The sequence below is a fragment of the Solanum dulcamara genome, chromosome 5 (assembly GCF_947179165.1).
Source record: "Solanum dulcamara chromosome 5, daSolDulc1.2, whole genome shotgun sequence".
In the NCBI taxonomy this organism is placed as follows: domain Eukaryota; kingdom Viridiplantae; phylum Streptophyta; class Magnoliopsida; order Solanales; family Solanaceae; genus Solanum; species Solanum dulcamara.
Genome location: NC_077241.1, coordinates 69,524,843 through 69,551,944, shown reverse-complemented (window position 1 = coordinate 69,551,944; position 27,102 = coordinate 69,524,843). Strand labels below are relative to the sequence as shown.

General features: G+C 29.4%; 1 protein-coding gene across 1 annotated transcript; it reads left to right on the top strand.

Annotated features, from left to right (window-relative positions):
- Positions 1–7,455: 7,455 nt before the first annotated feature.
- Positions 7,456–8,909, top strand: LOC129888438 (aspartic proteinase CDR1-like). The gene is made up of 2 exons (XM_055963411.1): positions 7,456–8,544; positions 8,629–8,909. The coding sequence occupies exons 1-2, from the start codon at positions 7,458–7,460 to the stop codon at positions 8,907–8,909; spliced, it is 1,368 nt and encodes a 455-aa protein (XP_055819386.1). The 5' UTR covers positions 7,456–7,457.
- The last annotated feature ends 18,193 nt before the right edge of the window (positions 8,910–27,102 follow it).

Here is a 27,102-nt window from a genome sequence, read left to right as displayed (position 1 = left end):
TAAATTTGGATTCTAATTTCATATTTTTAATTAATGTTATGTAATGAAATTTTTATTAATTAAGCACATGCATCAAAATTTCTTCTTGAAACTCTAAAACACCACTTATTTTGAAATAAAAAAAATAAATTAAAATTTGATTAAATGAGTGTTATCCTTTATATTTTAACTAGAAACAATTTGATTAATCTAGCATTCAACAAAATATTCCGATAGACAAGTTAATTTTAAATACTTTGTTGAATATAAAGGCAATAAATTTAACCCAATGAGTTAAATCACATAGCGTGGTTTTATGTTATAAAATAAGATTATATAATACCAGTATTTTAGGTACTTCTCTCTCCAATTATTTTTCCCTTTCACCAAAACAATTAACTCCTAAAGGAGAAAACCAGTGACTTTCTTTTTTTGAGAACTGCTTAACTATTAAAATATAAGATATCTGCATTCTTAATTGTTTCCTCGCTACATATTTGCTTTTCATGATTTTTGATATACTTTAGTTAAGCTGAGGGACTATCGGAAACAATCTCTTCACCTTCACAGGATCATGCTGAGTTTATATATTCAGATAATTAAGATGATTAGTTACCAACTATAACTAACTCAACGGTTGTCAAAAATAAACTATAACTAACTCAACAAATTAATCCAATAAGCTGTTAATTAACTAGCAGCTTTAATACTGGAATACCCAAAATGACCATTCTGCCCTTTCTTATCTTCTGCTATTGGTTTTGACAAGTAGTGTTAAGCACACCTGTGCCGGGAAAGACTTTCTTTTGTGGGCTTCTTGTCAATTCTAGCCTGTATCTTTATTTCTTGAATTGATATCACTTATTAATTATATATAATGAAAACTCCACACCTGAATGATATGTTGGATGAACTTAGGGGTGCCCAAATGGGTCACATATATGCGTATTCGTTCGTTTAATCCATTTTAAAATGAGTTGGTTATCCACCCATTTAATTTATTTAAAAGTGAGTAAACTATAGATCAACTCATATTATCCATCATAAAATATGGGTAACTGTTGACTAGGGAGTTAGTTAGGCAAGCTACCATGATTAATTAAACTAACTAAGTTTGTTAGGAAGTTGTTAGAAGATAGTTAGAAGTAGTTAGTGGAGTAACTTGTACATAATACTCTATAAGTACACATGTATTAAGTGAATAAAAAATGCAGCACTAAAATTCTTCTCTCTTCTTTCTTCCTTTCCTCTCTTCACTTTCTCCTCTTCAATTTCTACTCACATTCAACCTCCATCAATGGAGTTTTAACATGATATCAGAGCCTTCACTATGTCCTGCAGTGTAGTGCACTCAATTGCTGAGATTCGAAGCCAAGAAGAAGTAGAATCGATAGTCAGCAGTTAAGAAGAAAAACAAGTTTCGAAGCTATGAAATAATGGCAATTACAGCTGAGTTTGAAGCTGAATCTATGGAAACCAGCAACCTAAATACAAACACAACAAATACCACCACTGAAGCAGTACATTTCAGTGCTCCGGTTATAGATCACAATCATCCGCTTTACCTTCAACCTAATGACACTCCAGAAAGTTCTTTAATCTCTTTGCAAATCATCGGATCAGAGAACTATGCAATCTGGACTAGATCCATGCGTATTAGACTACTAGGTAAGAGTAAACTAGGGTTTGTTGATGGTAGGTTTCCTAAATCAAAATTTGGCCCTGAGTATTTTGATATTTGGGAAAAATGCAATGCTGTTGTTTTATCCTGGATTATGAATACTGTGAGGCCAGGTTTACTCAATAGTGTAGTGTATAGTGATGATGCTCACAAAGTGTGGTGTGATTTAAAGGAGAGGTTCGACAAGATTAATGGTGCACATGTGTTTCATCTTCATAAGGAGATTCACAGCCTAAGCCAGGGAACTCTATTAGTGACTGATTACTACACTACACTTAAGAGTCTATGGAATGAGTTCGAATCCATCATGTCTTATCCAGGATGTTCCTGTGATGAGTCTAGGAAATTCAAAGAACATTGTGAGTATCAAAGACTACTTCAGTTTCTAATGGAATTAAATGAGTCCTACTCAGCTGCTAGAGGCCAAATTCTGCTTCAGACTCCTACTCCTAATCTAAACAAAGCCTTATCACTCATCTTAGATCATGAAAGTCAGAGAAATCCGATTCATACAAGCTTATATACCTCTCTTCATAGGGCTATTGAAAGTACGACTCTGTTCAGTCAGAAAACTTATACTCATGAAAGTGATAATTCTGGACATTAACAAGGAGGTGGTGATGGTCATCCAAATAGAGGACATTATGACTCTCAATACAAGTCAAAGTCCTAGAGTCCTAGAAGCCTCAGAAAGTTGTGTGTGAACTGTGTGGATACAGGGGACACACTAAGTAGAAATGCTTCAAAGTTAAAGGTTATCTTGTTGGCTGGAGATCAAAGAAGAAAATTGGAGGCACCAGCTCCTATGCTAATCAAGTTGAGGGCTCTCAATCTACTAACAATGCTACTTCCACTCTGAATACTCCAGCTCCAACAACTTTCTTCACACAAGATCAGTATCAGCAGATCATTCAAATGCTGGTAAAAGGAAGTAAAAATGCAGGAGAGCACTCAGCCAAAACAGCCACTGCAGGTAGTACCTTGTCTGCTTTAGTCTTCAAATATCTGCCTATGAACTGGATAGTTGACACTGTAGCCACAGACCATATGACAGCTAGACTTGATGTGCTTGAAATAATTCAAATAGTGCCCAGCTTTGAGATGAGACAAGTTCATTTGCCTACTGGTAATGTGGTATCAGTCTCATATACTGGAAGAACATAAGTATTTGATGGGCAAAGTATTAATAATGTGCTGTTTGTTCCAGATTTTAAGTGTAACTTGCTGTCTGTGTCACAACTTACCAAAGAACTTTATTGCATGATAGCCTTCTTTCTTGACTTTTGTATTTTTTAGGATCTCTCCACTGGACTGGTCAGGGGGATTGGTAGAGAAGATCAAGGTCTCTACATCCTCAAGGAAGGTTTTACTAACTCAGTTCCAGTTTCTCCTCATTCAGCATATTCAACCAATAACTCTTCCTCTTCATCAAGTCAATCTGAGACAATATCCGTGTGGTATAAAAGACTAGGACATGCCCCCATAGATATAATAAAGAGGTCTACTGGTCTTCATATTGTACATACTATTGGGCATTTACCTTGTACTATCTGTCCCTTAGCTAAGCAAACCAATCTGCCTTTTCCTGTTAGCTGTCATGCCTCTAAATTTGTGTTTGAACTGGTTCACTATGATATATGGGGTCCTTATACAGTACGAACTCATTCTGGAATAAAGTATTTTGTTACTATAGTAGATGACTTTTCCAGATTTACTTGGCTATTCCTTATCATATCTAAAGCTGATACTATAGTTGTACTGAGAAAGTTCTTTTCACAAGTTCACAATCTTTTCTCTACTGATGTAAAATCCTTCAAGACTGACAATGGAAGTGAGTTTCTTAATCATAATGTTCAATCTCTTTTGTCTACTCTTGGCATTCTTCATTAGAGTATATATGTTTATACACCTCAGCAAAATGGTGTTGCTGAAAGAAAACATAGAACTATCCTAGATATGGCTAGAGCTCTCAGATTTCAAGCCTGTATTCCTTTAAAATTCTGGGGTGAATCCATCACCACAACTGTTTATCTTATTAATAGACTTCTTTCCAAACTGCTTCATTATAGGTCCTCTTTTAAAAGGCTATACTCTTTCTCTTGCCTCTCAGCCATATATGTTTTCTCTTCCTCCTAGGAAGTACTCTAGACAAACTAAACCTCCCCTTTGGCTTTAGGATTTTGTCACTGCCCATCATAGTACTTCCCTCTCATTTCCCATATCTGATCATCTGTCCTATGCTTATTTGTCCCCCTCATATGTCCATGCTCTAGCTGCCTACTCAATCATAACTTAACCTACTTCCTACTCTTAAGCATCTCTTGATCCTCAATAGGTTCAGGCAATGGAACTAGAGATATCAGCCCTACAAGATAATCATACTTGGAGTGGGGTGGACTTACCTCCTAGCAAGCACCCAATTGGCTGCAAGTGGGTCTATAAGATGAAGTACAAAGCTTCAGGAGAGGTAGAAAGATTTAAGGCAAGGCTAGTGGCCAAAGGGTACAGCCAACAAGAAGGTTTAGACTACAGTGAGACCTTTAGCTCTGTTGCCAAGATGGTTACTGTTAGATCTATTATTGCCCTGGATGCTTCTAAAGGCTGGTGTATTCATCAAATGGATATTCACAATGCCTTCCTCAATGGTGATCTCTTGGAAGAGGTGTACATGACTATTCCTGCTGGTTTTGCAAGACAGGGGGAGCATGGTAAAGTCTGCAAACTCTACAAGTCCCTCTATGGCCTTAAATAAGCTCCTAGGCAATGGAAATTGAAATTAACAAAAACCCTAGTACAACTAGGCTTTATTCAGAGCCACTATGATTACTCATTATTCACTAGACAAGTTGAAGGTGACATAGTTATTGTATTAGTCTATGTAGATGATCTCTTAACCACTGGCAACAGGAAACCACTTATAGATTACACCAAAAAAGACCTGCACAAACAATTCAAGATAAAGAATCTAGGAGAACTTAAAATTCTTTCTAGGAATTGAAGTTGCTAGATCTAGTCAAGGTATACATTTGTCTCAAAGGAAGTATGCGTTGGAGTTAATAGCTGAGACTGGTCTAGGGGGAGCTAAGCCTGCAGGTACACCACTTGAACAGAATCTGAAGCTAACATCTGAAAGTTTGATGAACATGTTTCTCCTAAAAAAGAACATGCAGATCCTATGCTGAAGGACCCTGGCAGATATTAGAGGCTAGTTGGAAGACTTCTCTATCTTACAATGACCAGACCCGACTTTGCATTTTTAGTTCAGAAGTTGAGCCAATATATGCATTGCCCCAAGGAGTCACACATGGATGCAACACTCAGGGTGGTAAGATATATTAAGGAAGCTCCTGGCCTTGGGCTCTTAATGCTAGTAGAGACTTTAGATCAACTCCTTGCCTACTGTGACTCAGACTGGGAGCATGCCTAGAGACTAGGAGATCAGTCACTGGATACCTAGTCAAATTTGGTGGAGCTCTCATCTCTTGGAAGTCTAAGAAATAAGAGACAGTCTCCAGATGTTCAACAGAGGCTGAATTCAGGAGCATGGCAAACTGTGCAGCTGAGGTAACTTGGTTAATTAGCTTATTCAGGGAGCTTGGTATTCAAGTTGATCTTCCAGTTAGAATAGTGTGTGACAGCAAGTCGGCAATACAAATTGCAGAAAATCCAATCTTCTATGAAAGGACCAAACACATAGACATAGATTGTCATTTTGTAAGGGAAAAGATCTGTCAAGGAATTCTGAAAATTGAATTTACCCATACTGAAGATCATCTTGCTGATCTACTCACAAAGAGTCTTGGCAAAGCACAACATCAACTACTCCTAAGTGGCTTAGGAGTCATGGATTTGTTTAAACCATGAGCTTGAGGGGGAGTGTTGACTAGGAAGTTAGTAAGGCAAGCTACCATGGTTAGTTAAACTAACTAAGTTTGTTAGGAAGTTGTTAGAAGATAGTTAGAAGTAGTTAGTGGAGCAACTTATACATAATACTCTATAAGTACACATGTTATACACATGTATTAAGTGAATAAAAAATGCAGCACTGAAATTCTTCTCTCTTTTTTTTCCTTTCCTTTCTTCACTTTCTCCTCTTCAATTTCTGCTCACATTCAACCTCCATCAATGGAGTTTTAACAGTAACCCACGGGTATACACTAATTTCACTCTTCTTAATATATGTAAAACACTTTTTCAATCTTAGACCTTAACTTTCCTCCCTAACTCAAGTCCCGATTATCGATTTTTGTTACTAATTCAGAATCTAATTTTTGATTGTTTCTCGACCTCGATTTGTGACCCAACTCTTGGATCGAGTCGGGTCAGAGTTCGATCCCGAGTTATAATTTGCGATTAGATCTCGAGGCAGGGTCCTAGGTCGAGAGTCAAGGTTGGGTTCCTGATCATCTGTCGGGTTGGGCTCCCAAATTGGTCGTCGGGGTTGGGCGTCAGTTCGAAAGTCAAGTTTTGGATCAGGTGTTGGGGTCGGATCCCGATTCTAAAGTTGGATCTCGGATCAAGAGTTGGGGTCAAATCTCGGTTAGAAAGTTGGGTCTTGATTCAAAAGTCGCTATTAGATCTTCGATCGGGTCTAGAGGTCAGATTCCCGATCGATCATCGGGTTCATGTTTCGATTTTGGTATTGGGGTTGGGTGTTGGTTCAGAAGTGAGGTTCTTGGTTGGGTGTTAGGGTCGGGTTTGGTTTGAAAGTCAGGTCCTGAGTTAGGATTCAAGGTTAGATCCCAATTTGAAAGTCAGGTTTCGAGTCGGAAGTTGGCTAGGATCTTGATTCGAAAGCTGGGTCCCGTAATTGGTGTCAAAGTTCGAGTACTGACTTTGGGTGTCGGGTCCTATTTTTGTGGTCGGGTCCCAGTTCAAATAATGGGTCCCAGGTTGAGAATCGAGATCAAGTCCCGAGTCAAGTATTGGGGTTGAGGCCGTGCCTAGATTCGAGTGTCGGGATTGGATCTCAGTTTAAATATCGAGTTCCTTGTCGGATGTTGGTGTCAGGCCTTGAATAGTGTCTCGGGTCGAATTCTCGATCGGACCTAAAGTAGATGTAAAAAATAGCTAAAGCATATTTTCAATTAAAGTACCACCTATAAAGATCATTTTTTTTTGTGTGCTCTGAATTCTCTAAGTTTACATGGATTTTAAGAGAGACAATTTTCTACCGTTCGATTTCAAATTTACTAGTCCTATTTAGTAATAATATTGGCCACTTGATGTGAATGACATACGGACACTTAATATATTGTAGATCACGCAATAAATATTCTCTTTGATCTTCGTTTCACACTGAAAATGTAGTCGTGCTCATGATTAACAACAAAAAAACTAGATATGTATGTTCTATTCTTAAACAAAGGCCAAACTTCACATAAATGTCTTGAAAAGTTTAAAATCCTTCGATTTATGAAATAACAGCCTTTCTTAATTGACAAGAGTTTCACTTGATAACATGTCTCAACAGACTCAGTTAACCCATTGGTAGCATTATCTGTTTTATGGAAAATCTCTTTATGCAATCAACTTATATATAATTCCATTACCTATTCTGTATTTAGCATTATTTTCTAACTTACATATCTTTTTCTTCTTCTCAACATTAATTAATATCCTTACGTGAAATATTTTCCCTAACCAAAATTAGTATTTCTTAATACATTCACTCTTCTTGTTCTCTCTCTCTTCATTTTTTTTTTGCCGAGCTATAAAATGGCACTAATTATAACTTCCTTTATTCATAGTGCACATTTCTAAAACCTATTATTCTCCTTAAATCCTAGCCAAGGAAATGAATTCTAAAGTTTTTTTTCTTTTATCCATTTTAGCCTTTTTGGCTTTCTCTCAACTTACTTTAGTTTCATGTAGAAAGGCCAAAACCAACCATGATTTAGATGGATTCACTCTTGATCTTATTCACCGCGATTCTCCTCTTTCTCCCTATTATAACCCTTCCATCACCCCTTCTCAACGCCTCCGAGATGCATGTCAACGATCTTTCTCCCGAGCATCTTTCTTCATGAATCAAGCTATTCAATCAAACATCATTCCAGATCAAGGAGATTATTTAATGAAAATTTCCCTCGGTACGCCCCCAAGGGAAACCTTTGTAGTTGCTGACACTGGGAGTGAATTGACATGGATACAATGCAAGCCGTGTACTCATTGTTATAAACAAATCTTACCCTTTTTCGATCCTCAAAAAAGCTCAACTTATAAAATAATTGGTTGTCATAGTAAGGAATGTGAGCTAGTGAGAGATCCAACTTGTGTTAGAAAAAATGTTTGTGAATATGAGGTGCGTTATGGTGATAATTCTCATAGTATTGGTGATGTTGCTTCTGAGACATTCACATTTGCATCAACAACATCTAAAACCAAAAAGGTCCATAGTAATATTTCAATTCCACATGTTATTTTTGGTTGTGGACATGATAATGGTGGCACTTTCAGCAATCGTACTGCTGGGATTGTGGGATTAGGAGATTCAAAAATCTCTATTATTAATCAACTTGATAAACAAATTAAAGGGAAATTCTCTTATTGTTTAGTCCCAAATGATGATTTATCACCATCTTCTCGTCCTCCCAATACTACAAGTAAAATTAATTTTGGTCCTAAGGCAATTGTGTCGGGGCCTAACGTTCTTACAACTCCCATAATTCGAAAGGACACCGATATATTCTACTTTCTAAATCTCGAAAGTGTTAGCGTTGGAGGTAAGAAGTTAGAGTACTTTAAATCTTCACAACTCATGAATTCTTCTACTGCTGATGAAGACTTGGGAAACATTATAATTGATTCTGGTACAACATTGACAATGGTCCCTGGGGAATTTTACAACGAATTGGAATCGACTTTAGTGGAAATGATTGGAGGTAAAATTAAATTATGAGACTATTTTTTAAACGTTTAATTAATCACACTTATAGTTATTTAATTATAATATTATGTCTCAACAGAAAAGAGGAAAGAACATGGCCCACTTCCGCTATGTTACGAGGCGAAAAGCGTTGTGAATAAAATTCCTAAGATTGTGTTCCATTTCACAGATGCTGATATCGAGTTGTTACCTATGAATACATTTGCAAAAATTGATGATTTGAGTTGTCTGTCAATTGTTGATGGGGGTGGTGGTAAATTTGGTGTTTATGGAAACTTGGCACAGATGAATTTCCTTATTGGATATGATATTGTAAATCACAAGCTCTCTTTCTTACCTACAAATTGTACCAAACACTGATAAATTTGGATTTTAATTAATTAACCGCTTTCTATGTAATGAAATTTGTCCTTTGTTTAATAAAACTATGTATGTGTTAGTATTTGGAATGTTTCTTTAAGTTCATAATAATCCTCAACTATATATTATAAACTTTAATTTGAAATAATTAAAAGATAAATCAGGAAATTTAGAACTTCTTTGAATACAATGGTTCACAATTCAAAAATATTTCAATACATATTCACATCTAAAATAAAGAAAAAGACATACCTTTATATTTTTCTTAGTAGGAATTCAATTGCTTGAAAGTGGCTCATGGAAATTAAGGTTCATGATACTAACATCAAAGTTCTTTAGTAGTGGGAGGAAAGATAATCATCATTTTTTCTTAAGAACAGATTGACTCATTCGATAGTCGATACTATCAATAAACGTAAGAAATTATTGGATATTTTAATTTAATTTTCATATGATATTCCATACGATCAAGATATTTAATTGAATTTTTAAAACTTGCGAGAGGTGTAGAATCACCATCTTCAAGGTCGGTTCATTTTATCAATTCCATCATAAAAGTTTCTATCTAATCAAAGGAGACTGAAATCAGCTTTTCACAAATAGTTTCTCATGTCTTTGATGGTGAGAATTGTTATACCCCATTTTAACTCGAGGTCAAACGGTGTACAACATATTGATGATTCCTAAATTATTTAATTTTAAGGAGTCGCCACCTAATTATTTTTTAAGGTAAATTAGGATACCTAAATAATTAACTTATTCAAAGCTAAAGAATGATCTCCGATTAGTGGTCTACTTAGCTTATGAGATTCTAGATAAGGGTTCTAGTTATCCTAAAGGGAAGGGGTTAGGCATCCTTCAAGATTCGTTAAAAACGATTACCGGCCAAACTTAGGTTAAATGATTAAAATTATAAAAAAAGGTTGCTCAAAAGTTTTGAAAACAAAGCTTAGTAACTAAGTGAGTGTTTAAATGCGATATATATATATTTTAATAACTATTCCTTAAAGAAAAATATTGATTTTCTTTTATTATGATGAACCATTTTAATTAAAGTTTCACAAATCTAAATATCCATATAATGTTAGCTATTGCATTGGTGAGAACACAACGACAATAATAATAATAATATGATAAATAATAATAATAATAATAGAAATAATAATATTAATAACGGCAGTAAATAATAATAATAATAATAATAATAATAATAATGATAATAATAATAATAATGATAATAATAATAATAATGATAGTAACACTAAATAATACTAATAACGATAATAATAATAATAATAGAAATAAAAATACTAATGATAATAATGATAACGAATTTAATACTAATAATACTAATAAAGATAACGATAATAATATTAATAATAATAATAGTAAAATAAAATACTACGAATAATAATAGTAACGATAATAATAATAATAACAGTAAATAAAAATACTACTACTACTATTAGTACTACTAATAATGATGAAGAAAATAATAATAATAATAATAATAATAATAGTAGATAGAAATACTACTAATACTAATGATAATAGTAATAATAATAATAATAATACTAACAGTAAAATAAAATACAACTACAACTCATAACAACAACAACAACAACAATAATAGTAATAATAATAATAGTAAATAAACTATACTAGTATAATAATGATAATAATAATAACAAAAATAATAATAATAATAATAATAAGTAAATAATAATAATAATAATAATAATGATGATAAATAGTGATAACAACAACAATAATAATAATAGCAATAATAATAATAATAATAATAATAATAATAATATGATAACGGTAAATATAATAGCAATAATACGAATAATAATAAATAGATAATAATAACAATAGCAATAATAATAATAAGAATAAGAATAATAACAATAAGCATAATAAATAATAACGTTAATAACAAATAACAATAACATATAATAATAATAAAATAATAACATTAGTAGTATAATAATAATAATAATAATAATAATCATAAATAAAATATCGATAAATATAATAATGATAATAATAATAATGATAATAACAATAAATAATGATAATAATAATAATGATAATGATGATGATATTAATAATGATAACTATACTAGTAATGATAATAGTAATAACAATAATAATAACAAAAATACTAACAATGATAGTAATAATAGTGAATAAAAAAAACAAACATTGCTACTATTAATAATAATAATGACGAAAATAATAATAATAATAATAATAGTAATGAAATGATGATAGTAATATTAACGAAGTAATAATAATAGTAAAAAATAGCTATTAATAATAATGACGAAATGATAATAATAATAATGCAAATAATAATAATAATAATAACGAAAATGATAATAATAATAATAATAATAATAGTACTACTAATAATATTAATAACGAAAATAATAATACATATAATAACATAATAATAATAATGGTAACATTAATAATAATAGCAGTAAACAAATGTACTACTAATAATGATAATAATAATTACGAAAATATTAATAAACTAATAATAATAATAATAATAATGCTAACAGTAAATAAAATACTACTACTAATAATAATAATAATAAAAACGGTAATAATAAAAATATATACTACTACTACTAATAATAATAATAACGAAAATAATAATAACAATAACAATAATAATATTAATAATAATAATAGTAATACTAACAGAAAAATAAACATTCCACTGCTTCTCTTAATAATATTAATAATGAAAATAATAATATTAGTATGAATAACGAAAATAATAATAATAATAATAATAATAATAATAATAATAATAATAGTAATACTAACAGAAAAATAAACATTCCACTGCTTCTCTTAATAATATTAATAATGAAAATAATAATATTAATATGAATAACGAAAATAATAATAATAATAATAATAATAATAATAATAATAATAATAATAATAATAATAATAGTAATACTAACAGAAAAATAAACATTCCACTGCTTCTCTTAATAATATTAATAATGAAAATAATAATATTAATATGAATAACGAAAATAATAATAATAATAATAATAATAGTAATACTAACGGAGAAATAAACATACTACTACTTCTATTAATAATATTGATAGCGAAAATAATAATAATAATAGTAATAACAGAAAATAAAATATACTACTAATAATAATAGCAATAATAATTAAAATAATAATAATAACGACAATAATAATAATAATAATAATAACAATAGTAAAAATAATAATAAGGATATCGGCTCCATGTGAGGGAATGAAGATTACATTGAAACTCCATTTTTGCTCCCGAAGTGTTCATGCAAACAAAAAGAGAGTGACGAAATTAGGAGGCTAGCATTTTTAGGATAATATTTAAGCATAATGACAACGAATAAAACAAAGGAACATGAAGTAAATATTACCTGTTGCAGGGCAGTGAACGGGGATGATTTGGTCATGAATCTACCCTCGTTTTTAAAAATAAAGCTAAGTGCAAATTCAAAAATACTTTGAAAGAAATATTCAAAATCAGTGTAAGAGTTTATTTTTTTTGTCTGCGTTTTTTTCTTTCTTCTCCTGTCCGTGTAAGTGTAAGCCCCCAATTGTTCTGTCTAATCCCTCTATTTATAGGGAGATAGAAATTAAAAAAAAATAAAATAATAATAATAATAATAATAATAACGGATAATTAAAATAATGCGGAGTGGGCGAAAATATAAAATAATGCGGAACGGCGGAAAAATAATAATTAATACGAAATGGGCGGAATATTTAAATAATGCGGAATGGGCGGATTATTAAAATAATACGGAACGGGCGAATTTTTAAAATAATACGAAACGGCGGAAAAATAATAATTAATAGGAAATGAGCGGAATATTTAAATAATGCGGAATGGGCGGATTATTAAAATAATACAGAATGAATAGAAGAAGAAAAAAAAATAGTTGAAATATATATATATATATATATATATATGTATATTGATGGGAAATTAATATATTTATATTTATTTATTTTTTGGATGAAGAATATTTTTTTTTTTTATATATATATATATTGAAGAGGGGACAAAAGATTATGGGTTAATTAATATAATATTAATATAGGGTATGGGGAGGGGGCACGCGTGTATTTGTTTATTATTTCGGAAGAATATATATGGGGAAAGGGGTGCACGCTTGGATTTGTTTATTATATATATATATATATATATATATTTTCGGAAGAATATATATGGGGACGCGTGGTATAAATTAATATTATTTATTTTTATTTCATCAATTATTTATTTTAAAAATAAAATCGGATGTGAATATATATATTTTGGAAAAGAGATATAATATTAATATGGGTATATGTGCAGGGGACAAGCATGAAATAAAAAATGGTATAGGGATATGGGAAGGGGGACAAAACATATAATAATATATATATTTTATTTAAATTTTTTATTTTTAAAAAAAAATTGGATGAATTTTTATAATATATATATTTTTTATTTTTATTTTTAAATAGGAATTCGGGTGAATATATATATATATATATATATTTAAAATGGACAAAGAATGATGGGCGGGGCACGCGTGGATTAAAATAATATTAATGTTTTAATTTTTATTAAAAAGATAAATAAAAAATAATAAAAAAAATCGGATGAATATAATATATATATATATATATATATTATTATATTCATTTTTTTTAAAATTATTTGGATGAAAAGAAAACAATTATATATTTTATTATTATTTAATGTTTATTATTATTTATTTTTTAAATAGGAATTCGGGTGAATATTATATATATATATATATATATATATATATATATATATATTAAAATGGTACAAAAGCGCGGCGGAAAATATATATATATATATTATTATATTCATTTTTTAAAATTATTTGGATGAAAAGAAAACAATTATATATTTTATTATTATTTAATGTTTATTATTATTTATTTTTTAAATAGGGGACAACGGGTGATGGGCATTATTAATATAGTATTAATATATGTATGAGTAGTAAATTAAAATATTTTTTTATTATTATTATTATTATTTAATTTTATATATATATTTTATTATTATTGTATTATTATTATTTTTTGTAAAAATTACATTGTTGAGGGTAAAAATTGGGTGTCAACAGCTGTCCCTCTTTGACCGAAGATGATGAAAGAGTTTTTGGGCAAAGAAGTTGACATAATAGCCAATTTTGTCCCGGCCATCAATGTTGAAATGAAGTTTATGAAAAATGAAGCGAAGCAAAAGGGAGCGTATTGACAATATAAAGAGATAAAGTGGAATTAAAAACCTGAACTCGACAAGGGGCGAGAATATTGGGAAGAACGAAGTAAAGCCTAACCCCAAAGAAATCGTCCCAATAACGAATAATGGCGAGACTGGATTTTAAAACCTGAATTATGGAAGTAGGTTGAGTAGAGTTCGAGAGTAGATTCATGATCATTGTTGGTGAGTTTGACTTTCCAACAAACATCCCCCGTTCACTGCTTAGAAACAATTCCACGTTATGCTGCGATTTCTGCAAAACTTAAACTTGATAAGACAATTAGTAAATATTAAATATAAAGCAATGTGCAATAAGCTTATGGGAATGACACCTCTAGAGTGCGAGTATATATAATGCGGTCTTGCGAACCGTAATGATTAAATAAAGCCTATGAAAATAGGGTTAGCCGATGACTCATGAGAATGATGCCTTTCAGCAATGATTAATGAAATGAGGCCTTAACCCAAATAATTTATGAAGATTGCAACTTCTCAAGTCAATGATTAATGAAAATGACGTATTTGCAAATATTGCAACTTTTGCAAGCGTTTTATACAATTGTATTTAAAGCATTTGTGCAAAGCAGTAAAAAAACAATTGAGAGCCACTTGGAGCGCAATAAAGCATTTGAATATATCGAAAAGCATTAGTGCAGTGCATTTGAGAGTATTTGTGCAGTGCGTTTGAATATATAAGAAAGCATTAGTGCGGTGCATTTGAATATATAAGAAGCATTTGTGCAGCACGTTTGAATATATCGAAAGCATTTGTGCAGTGCATTTGATAATGTTTGAAAGCATTTGCAGTGTATTCGATAATATTTGAAAGCATTTGTGCAGTGCATTTGATAATATTTGAGAGTATTTGTGCAGTGCGTTTGAATATATAAGAAAGCATTTGTGCAATGCATTTGAATATATTGTAAGCATTTGTGCAGTGCATTTGAATATAGTGGAAAGCATTAGTGCAGTGCATTTGAATATAGTGGAAAGCATTTGTGCAGTGCATTTGATAATAGTGGAAAGCATTTGTGCGGTGCGTTTGATAATAATTGAAAGCATTTGTGCGGTGCGTTTGATAATAATTGAAAGCATTTGTGCAGTGCGTTTGATAATAATTAAAAGCATTTGTGCAGTGCATTTGATAATAATTGAAAGTATTTATGCAGTGCATTTGATAATAATTGAAAGCATTTGTGCAGTGCATTTGATTAATAATTGAAAGCATTTGTGGAGTGCATTAGAAAGCATTGAAAGCATTTGTGCAATGCATTTGATAATATTTGAAAGCATTTATGCAGTGCATTTGATAATATTTGAAAGCATTTGTGCAGTGCATTTGATAATAATTGAAAGCATTTGTACAGTGCATTAGAAAGCATTTGTGCAGTGCATTTGAATATATCAGGAAGTATTAGTGCAGTATATTTGAATATATTAGAAAGCATTAGTGCAGTGTATTTGAATATATTAGAAAGCATTAGTGCAGTGCATTTGAATATATTGGAAAATATTAGTGTAGTGCATTTGATAATAATTGAAAGCATTTATGCAGTGCATTTGATAATAATTGAAAGCATTTATGCAGTGCATTTAATAATAATTGAAAGCATTTATGCAGTGCATTTGAATATATTAGAAAAGCATTTGGGCATGCATTTAAAGAAATTTCAAGATATTATACACTGCAATACCCGCATTAGAAAGGTGAGCACCTATGAAATGTAATGCAATACCCGTATTAGAAATGTGAGTGCCTATGAAATGTGCTGCAATACCCGCATTAGAAAGGTGAGCGACTATAAAATGTACTGCAATACCCGCATTAGAAGGTGGGTGCCTATGAAATGTACTGCAATACCCGCATTAGAAGGTGGATGCCTATGAAATATGCTGCAATACCCGCATTAGAAGGTGGGTGCCTATGAAATGTGCTGCAATACCCGCATTAGAAGGTGGGTGCCTATGAAATGTGCTGCAATACCCGCATTAGAAGGTGGGTGCCTATGAAATGTGATGCAATACCCACATTAGAAGGTGGGTACCTATGGAATGTGCTACAATATATGTTGTATCCTATTAGAGGGTGGATGAACTCATATCCTATTTTATGGTGGATGAACCCATATCCTATTAGAGAGTGGATAAACTCATATCCTATTTTAGGGTGGACGAACTCGATATGTCCCATTTTAAGGTGGACTAACCCAATATATGGTGCAAACTTGTAAATATGAATTTTGGTGCAATGCATTGAGATTTGTGCAATTTGTTTGTAGTAGAAAACATTGATAATCTAATATGGAAGGCATGTTGCAATGTCTTTGCAATACTTAATATTCAAAATGCAGTGCAGAGCTCGGTGTACTGTCTTCATGAAAGCAAAATTCATAATATAGTATTTGCAAGCTTGATGCAATGCCTTGTAGTAGCAATTATCCCACGTATAATGCCTCTTGTATTAGCAAACATTAACAGTGCAGTGTAGCATTAACGAAAATTCCTAATGTGCTGCTCATAATTTAGGAACCTTCCACCTTGGTGACATTGATTTTCAAGAGATTCCTATGCTCAAAGAAAATTGTGAATTTCATATTTCATTCTTGATTATATTGCACCATTTGAATCTTGCGAATTCTGGTTTGATGTTGGGCCTCATGGTGCTGTCATTCAAGAATAAATAAAAAATAGCCTTTGCATTATTCAAAGAAAATTTGTTAGTATAAAATAAAATGGTTGCCTTGCATTGAACTACGAAGTTTTGGCGTTGAATCTGCATTTCTTGTTGCTATGGCTTTGAAGCAATTATGGCGTGAATATGGCTCGTAATCATAACCTTTGTATTTTCGAAGGATTATAGGTCCTCTGCAAAGCTGTCCCAGTTTTGCTTTTGGGAAAAGTGAATTTTTTATTTTATCTAGACCGAACCCAACATGGGCGCCTACGTATTCCGCTACCAATGGGAATCAGATCACACGTAGTTCATTCAAAAGTCTAGAAAGAATAGCAAAAGAGTAGGTAGAAGATGAGAGAGAAGGCATGGTTAAACAAATATTTTGAGTTGAGCCGGAAGCCTTAGTGGTGGTAGGAAGAAGGCTAAAGGTATTTGTCAGATTGACTAATACATTTCTTCGAACCACATTCTTCTCGTTATCATCATTTTGTGCTTGCACTAAACCCATATTGTTGTTGAATGCTTTCAATTCTTCTGTCATTATATTTTTCCTTAATGCAGATTCACAGCCAAAACAATATTCAATGCTAGACAAAAATAAAAATAAAATTTTAGAAACGAAATAAAGTGTTAGCGCATGAGAATATACAAATGAAGATAAAGTAAAAAAAAATCATGATTTTGTAGAATAAGAGCTCTAGACTAGAGAAAATGATCTAAGTTTAGAACGAATTGACGAGAAAGGTTGACTTATGTCAAACAAAAAATGTAATATTTGGGTAAGCGCAGAGTAGGTATGCAGCAGGTCAAGAATAAAGCATTTAAGAGTGTGATTAACAACTGATTAATGGATCTAATAAGGAAGGTTTTTTTAATAGAAAATATGTCAATACGAATTTGTTGAAACGCTTGAGATTAAGATAATTGATAAGGAAATTATGATCAATCAAGCGCACAAGGATTGGACTTGCTAAATTGAAGGATTGCGAAAAAAAAATAATAATCTATTTTAGTACGGGCGTATTAAAAATTATCAAGGATGGAAACAATGTCAATTGTAGACCTATGATATTCTCCTCGACTTGCATGTCAAAACTTGGAATTAGCAGGTGCATAAAAAAAATCTTGAAAACCCATTAGAAGAAAAAACACAAGTATTTGAATTAAGCTAGTGAAGCAACAAATGGCATGAAGATCACTAATAAGTTGCAAGAGTTTGAATGCAAAACCTCCATGACATAGATTAAGTGCTAAATTATTTCTACGAAATATGGAACTAAAAAATATTTTATTGTTAAAATAAGATTATATACGTAAAAGAGAGACTTGAAAGAGCTTGAGAAGAAGGAGAAAATAATAATAATCTAAAAAAGTAGAATTTTGGCACGAGAATAGCAAAATCAACGTGCAAAAATATCAAACCTAAAGATGAACGATTAAGACCATTTTAAAGGACTAAGAAAATAATTTAAAAGCAAGTTGCGGACACAGGTATTGAAAGAGTAAAAGAAAGTAATTTTAACATAATGACAAATTAAAATTAAAGGAAGAAAATCTTAATTGAGGACGCTAAGAGTTCGCACGAGTTTAAAATAATTATGATCTTAAACGATGCTCTAGATTCGTTAAAATGCGGCAAACGTGAAAAAAAATAATTATAAACATGACATAAAATTTATAATAGGTAATCAAATAAAGAAGTAGAAAAATAATTTTCTCTTCTGTAAAAAAAAAACAAAAACAAAGATGATGTTAGTAATAATCAATTAAATTCATGTTGCAAAATAAAAAAAATTCATAGAAGTCACATAGAAAGCAAGCATGCAAATATTTATAAAGCACATAACACAAGTATAATGCGTCCTAATATAGGTGACCTCTTTATGCCAGAGGTAGGTCTAACGCGTATTTGAAAAATAAATGTGCCATAATATGTCATTCCATTGCTCTTTAATTAATTAAACAAATCTATCCCCAAAATTAAATACAAAAAATAGAATTAAGATTTATTACATGCCAACAATAATAATAAAATTCTCCATCGCATCTAAAAATCTTCATTCCATTTACATGTTCATGGTTCAATCTCCACAAGATAAAAGCTTGTGATCTTCATAGCTATCTGCATCACAAAAGGATTAGTAATACCCTCCCTCTTAATGTTTAATTAATTTAGATAAATGGTCCATATTCTGGCACAACTATTTTTCAAACAATGCACATACAAATGATAAAATTACTTGGGGTCGTGAACCCACTTGAACATTAGGATAAAATTGACTAATGGACTTAATATATCAAGGATATTAAGCCTCCTATGTTAAATGATGCATGTCCTAAAAATGTGTTGGTTTAGCTCTATTCTGGGTGAATTAAGAATGGGTTTACTAGACACAAGGTTCCCGAGTGGACAACTCGAGTGAGAAAGCTACGCGGCCACACGGAAAAAAAATCTGGACACCCCGCGCATATGCCAACTCTCCTAAATTTGGATTTTGAAGAAAAATTTGTGAGTGCGCAAAACACACCTCACGTGTACGTGTGATCGTGTCAATTTTCCAGAACTGGAGAAAGTATGAACGAAATGACAATTTATATAAAGCAATAACAAATAAACAATTTATATAAAGCAATAACAAATAAACAATTTATATAAAACAATAACAAATAAATAAATTATATCACATGAGCAGGATAAACACAGATTAAGCAATTTAAATAAAATAAATAAATAAATAAATTATTAACCTAAGTCAGTTGTGGTTTAGACCTTTAATCCCCAGCGGAGTCGCCAAGCTGTTATACCCCATTTTAACTCGAGGTCAAACGGTGTACAACATATTGATGATTCCTAAATTATTTAATTTTAAGGAGTCGTCACCTAATTATTTTTTAAGGTAAATTAGGATACCTAAATAATTAACTTATTCAAAGCTAAAGAATGATCTCCGATTAGTGGTCTACTTAGCTTATGAGATTCTAGATAAGGGTTCTAGTTATCCTAAAGGGAAGGGGTTAGGCATCCTTCAAGATTCGTTAAAAACGATTACCGGCCAAACTTAGGTTAAATGATTAAAATTATAAAAAAAGGTTGCTCAAAAGTTTTGAAAACAAAGCTTAGTAACTAAGTGAGTGTTTAAATGCGATATATATATATTTTAATAACTATTCCTTAAAGAAAAATATTGATTTTCTTTTATTATGATGAACCATTTTAATTAAAGTTTCACAAATCTAAATATCCATATAATGTTAGCTATTGCATTGGTGAGAACACAACGACAATAATAATAATAATATGATAAATAATAATAATAATAATAGAAATAATAATATTAATAACGGCAGTAAATAATAATAATAATAATAATAATAATAATAATAATAATAATAATGATAATAATAATAATAATGATAATAATAATAATAATGATAGTAACACTAAATAATACTAATAACGATAATAATAATAATAATAGAAATAAAAATACTAATGATAATAATGATAACGAATTTAATACTAATAATACTAATAAAGATAACGATAATAATATTAATAATAATAATAGTAAAATAAAATACTACGAATAATAATAGTAACGATAATAATAATAATAACAGTAAATAAAAATACTACTACTACTATTAGTACTACTAATAATGATGAAGAAAATAATAATAATAATAATAATAATAATAGTAGATAGAAATACTACTAATACTAATGATAATAGTAATAATAATAATAATAATACTAACAGTAAAATAAAATACAACTACAACTCATAACAACAACAACAACAACAATAATAGTAATAATAATAATAGTAAATAAACTATACTAGTATAATAATGATAATAATAATAACAAAAATAATAATAATAATAATAATAAGTAAATAATAATAATAATAATAATAATGATGATAAATAGTGATAACAACAACAATAATAATAATAGCAATAATAATAATAATAATAATAATAATAATAATAATAATATGATAACGGTAAATATAATAGCAATAATACGAATAATAATAAATAGATAATAATAACAATAGCAATAATAATAATAAGAATAAGAATAATAACAATAAGCATAATAAATAATAACGTTAATAACAAATAACAATAACATATAATAATAATAAAATAATAACAATAGTAGTATAATAATAATAATAATAATAATAATCATAAATAAAATATCGATAAATATAATAATGATAATAATAATAATGATAATAACAATAAATAATGATAATAATAATAATGATAATGATGATGATATTAATAATGATAACTATACTAGTAATGATAATAGTAATAACAATAATAATAACAAAAATACTAACAATGATAGTAATAATAGTGAATAAAAAAAACAAACATTGCTACTATTAATAATAATAATGACGAAAATAATAATAATAATAATAATAGTAATGAAATGATGATAGTAATATTAACGAAGTAATAATAATAGTAAAAAATAGCTATTAATAATAATGACGAAATGATAATAATAATAATGCAAATAATAATAATAATAATAACGAAAATGATAATAATAATAATAATAATAGTACTACTAATAATATTAATAACGAAAATAATAATACATATAATAACATAATAATAATAATGGTAACATTAATAATAATAGCAGTAAACAAATGTACTACTAATAATGATAATAATAATTACGAAAATATTAATAAACTAATAATAATAATAATAATAATGCTAACAGTAAATAAAATACTACTACTAATAATAATAATAATAAAAACGGTAATAATAAAAATATATACTACTACTACTAATAATAATAATAACGAAAATAATAATAACAATAACAATAATAATATTAATAATAATAATAGTAATACTAACAGAAAAATAAACATTCCACTGCTTCTCTTAATAATATTAATAATGAAAATAATAATATTAGTATGAATAACGAAAATAATAATAATAATAATAATAATAATAATAATAATAATAATAGTAATACTAACAGAAAAATAAACATTCCACTGCTTCTCTTAATAATATTAATAATGAAAATAATAATATTAATATGAATAACGAAAATAATAATAATAATAATAATAATAATAATAATAATAATAATAATAATAATAATAGTAATACTAACAGAAAAATAAACATTCCACTGCTTCTCTTAATAATATTAATAATGAAAATAATAATATTAATATGAATAACGAAAATAATAATAATAATAATAATAATAGTAATACTAACGGAGAAATAAACATACTACTACTTCTATTAATAATATTGATAGCGAAAATAATAATAATAATAGTAATAACAGAAAATAAAATATACTACTAATAATAATAGCAATAATAATTAAAATAATAATAATAACGACAATAATAATAATAATAATAATAACAATAGTAAAAATAATAATAAGGATATCGGCTCCATGTGAGGGAATGAAGATTACATTGAAACTCCATTTTTGCTCCCGAAGTGTTCATGCAAACAAAAAGAGAGTGACGAAATTAGGAGGCTAGCATTTTTAGGATAATATTTAAGCATAATGACAACGAATAAAACAAAGGAACATGAAGTAAATATTACCTGTTGCAGGGCAGTGAACGGGGATGATTTGGTCATGAATCTACCCTCGTTTTTAAAAATAAAGCTAAGTGCAAATTCAAAAATACTTTGAAAGAAATATTCAAAATCAGTGTAAGAGTTTATTTTTTTTGTCTGCGTTTTTTTCTTTCTTCTCCTGTCCGTGTAAGTGTAAGCCCCCAATTGTTCTGTCTAATCCCTCTATTTATAGGGAGATAGAAATTAAAAAAAAAATAAAATAATAATAATAATAATAATAATAACGGATAATTAAAATAATGCGGAGTGGGCGAAAATATAAAATAATGCGGAACGGCGGAAAAATAATAATTAATACGAAATGGGCGGAATATTTAAATAATGCGGAATGGGCGGATTATTAAAATAATACGGAACGGGCGAATTTTTAAAATAATACGAAACGGCGGAAAAATAATAATTAATAGGAAATGAGCGGAATATTTAAATAATGCGGAATGGGCGGATTATTAAAATAATACAGAATGAATAGAAGAAGAAAAAAAAATAGTTGAAATATATATATATATATATATATATATATATATATATATATATATATATATGTATATTGATGGGAAATTAATATATTTATATTTATTTATTTTTCGGATGAAGAATAATTTTTTTTATTATATATATATATATTGAAGAGGGGACAAAAGATTATGGGTTAATTAATATAATATTAATATAGGGTATGGGGAGGGGGCACGCGTGTATTTGTTTATTATTTCGGAAGAATATATATGGGGAAAGGGGTGCACGCTTGGATTTGTTTATTATATATATATATATATATATATATATTTTCGGAAGAATATATATGGGGACGCGTGGTATAAATTAATATTATTTATTTTTATTTCATCAATTATTTATTTTAAAAATAAAATCGGATGTGAATATATATATTTTGGAAAAGAGATATAATATTAATATGAGTATATGTGCAGGGGACAAGCATGGAATAAAAAATGGTATAGGGATATGGGAAGGGGGACAAAACATATAATAATATATATATTTTATTTAAATTTTTTATTTTTTTAAAAAAATCGGATGAATTTTTATAATATATATATTTTTTATTTTTATTTTTAAATAGGAATTCGGGTGAATATATATATATATATATATATATTTAAAATGGACAAAGAATGATGGGCGGGGCACGCGTGGATTAAAATAATATTAATGTTTTAATTTTTATTAAAAAGATAAATAAAAAATAATAAAAAAAATCGGATGAATATAATATATATATATATATATATATATATTATTATATTCATTTTTTTTAAAATTATTTGGATGAAAAGAAAACAATTATATATTTTATTATTATTTAATGTTTATTATTATTTATTTTTTAAATAGGAATTCGGGTGAATATTATATATATATATATATATATATATATATATATATATTAAAATGGTACAAAAGCGCGGCGGAAAATATATATATATATATATTATTATATTCATTTTTTAAAATTATTTGGATGAAAAGAAAACAATTATATATTTTATTATTATTTAATGTTTATTATTATTTATTTTTTAAATAGGGGACAACGGGTGATGGGCATTATTAATATAGTATTAATATATGTATGAGTAGTAAATTAAAATATTTTTTTATTATTATTATTATTATTTAATTTTATATATATATTTTATTATTATTGTATTATTATTATTTTTTGTAAAAATTACGTTGTTGAGGGTAAAAATTGGGTGTCAACAAGAATTACTAACTCTTTTTAGTAAGAATGAAGATTATTTTGAGTCTTTAGATCTTCGATAGATTGTGGAAGAGGATTATGTTTTTTTTCTTGTCAAATAATTCCACTGTGACTCAGGTTAAAAGTCAGAAAGAAAAGTAAATTCGAAAAATCTAAAGCGAAAATAACTTTGTTTTATGGTGTGTCTGCAATAATTTTTACAATAGTTAAGACTCTCAAATCAAGCAAAAAAATTGAAATCATTTGAAGAAAAAGTATACAAATGATTAAAAAAACGAGGCATTAAGGTATTTAATTTAATAAAGAAATTCGAGTTGTAGAAGATGAAGCAATTTGAGACCATAAAAAAGTACTCATATCAGCCTTTTGGCGTTGTTAACAAGGTAAGACTGTTTGACACGAAATTTAAAAATTCAACAATTGCTTAAAAATTCTTGTTATAGTATTTGAAAGATATACGGTATCCATAATCACATTAAAAACACAAAAAGAATTGTCCCAGATTAACTCCATCAGCTAAAATCAATTTTAATTAGGTGGGTTTGTTCAATGGATTTTGTCAAAGAAAAAGAATTTAAGATAGGGGTAGGATATTTTATAAAAGCTAAGAAAATAGTTGAATAACTTTCTTATAAAAAAAAAGAAAAATTATCTAAATACACAACTTATTTTACCATATTCTCTAAAATTCTCTATCATTTAAAAAAATTACAAAAATTCATATTCTTTCCTAATCTGAGATATATTACTTTACGCGATATATCGATCGGATACATCACTTTTGAAAATTTATAATTGTGCAGTGGAGTCCATGTAAGCTTGATCTTCCATGGCTAAGAATGCAGAGATAGAGAGTGAATTGAGAGGAACTTTGATATTATTTTCATGTACAACAATGAAGGAGAAGTAGCTCCTTTTATAGACAATACATTTTGCACCATGTGCATTTTACTAACTAACTCAGTGACAGTTGGAAGTTAGTTACATAACAAACTTATAACAACTTCCAGCTCACTGCACTAACTAACAACTAACCATCAGTTCACAATTTTTGCATTTAACAAACAACTAACACTCATTACATTTAGCTAATTCTCAATACTCCCCCTCAAGCTTTAGTCTGAGTATATGTTGAAGACTCCAAGTCTGGACAGTAAAACATGATGAGAAGCTGCTCCTAGACCCTTTGTCAGCAAATCAGTTGGTTGTTGTTTGGTATTAACATAGGTAGATAGTATCAATCCATTCTTGATCCTTTCCCTCACAAAATGATAGTCAATTTCGATATGTTTAGTCCTTTCATGAAATATGGGATTAACAACAATTTAGATTGTTGCGTTGCTATCACAATGCAGTCTTACAGGTGTGATAATGTTGACATTCAGCTCCTTCAATACCCCTAATAACCAAATCACCTCTACAACAGCTCCAGCCATACTTTTATATTCAGCCTTTGCTGAACTTCTGCTCATAGTGTGTTGTTTCTTAGATTTTTAGGATATAAGAGAATCTCCTAGCTTGACCATATATCAAGTTACAAACCTTCTAGTATTAGGACAAGCTACCCAATCTGAATCACAATATGTCTCAAGTTCCAGGCTCTTTTTACTACTCAACAGTATACCTTGACTAGGACTACTCTTGATATATCTGACCAATCTCAAAGCTGCTTCCCAGTGTAAAATTTTAGGTTGTTGCATGAACTATGACAATACTTGCACAACAAAACTAATGTCCGGCCTTGTAATAGTAAGATACAATAGTCTTTCAACCAACCTTTGATATCCTGTGATATCCTTGAGTATAGGATCCTCAGTTGCTCCAGTTAGTTCATCATTCTTCATTGTGGTGAGCTTAATATTTGCTTCCAAAGGTGTGTTTACTGGCTTTGCACCACTAAAACCAGTGTCTGAAATTAGCTCAAGTGTATACTTTCTCTAATTAAGTAGTATACCATCTTTGGACCTCATGATCTCAATTCCTAGAAAATATGACCATCAAGATCTTTCATCTTAAATTTGCTATGAAGGGAGTCTTTCAACTCTTGTATCATCTGGCCATTATTCCCTATTATAAGTAAATCATCCACATAGATGAGAATTACTGCTAAGTTTTCACCATCCTTCTTTGTAATGAGAGAATGATCATAGGGACTTTGTGTGTAACCAATTTCTAATAGAGCTTCAATAAGCTTCAAGTTCCATTGCCTAGAAGCCTGTTTCAGGACATATAAAGATTTAAGTAGCTTGCACACCTTATACTCCCCTTGCCTCTGAAAACCCTGAGGCATTTCCTTATAAACATCCTCAAGAAGGTCACCTTGCAGAAAAGCATTATGAACATCCATTTGGTGAAGATGCCAGTTATGTGAAGTTGCCACACTTATGATAGTCCTGACTGTAATCATTTTAGCTACAGGGGAGAAGGTTTCATGATAATCTAGATCTTCTTGCTGGCTATAACCTTTAGTAACCAGCTTGACTTTGTACCTTTCAACTTCATCATTAGCCTTAAGTTTAATCGTGTACACCCACTTAGATCCAATGCCCTTTTTATCAGGAGAAAGATCTACTACTGTCCAAGTACCATTTTGCTCTAAAGCAGTAATTTCATCTTACATTGTTGTAACCCACTCTTTACTCTTAGAAGCTTCCTTAAAATTAAAAGGCTCAGAGGTGGGTGAAAGAGCAATAAGAAAGGATTTATAAGAACAATTCAGCTTGGAATAAGTAACATAGTCATGAATTAGATAAAGACAAGTAGTGTGAGCTTATTTGGAAGACTTGGGCACAAGATAATCCTTGTGCCAA

Bases quoted from the DNA above. Each gene is read 5' to 3' on its own strand.
- LOC129888438 (XM_055963411.1), top strand. From the start codon at position 7,458: ATGAATTCTAAAGTTTTTTTTCTTTTATCCATTTTAGCCTTTTTGGCT. The intron at 8,545-8,628 runs GTAAAATTAAAT...ATGTCTCAACAG, and splicing joins TTTAGTGGAAATGATTGGAG to AAAAGAGGAAAGAACATGGC.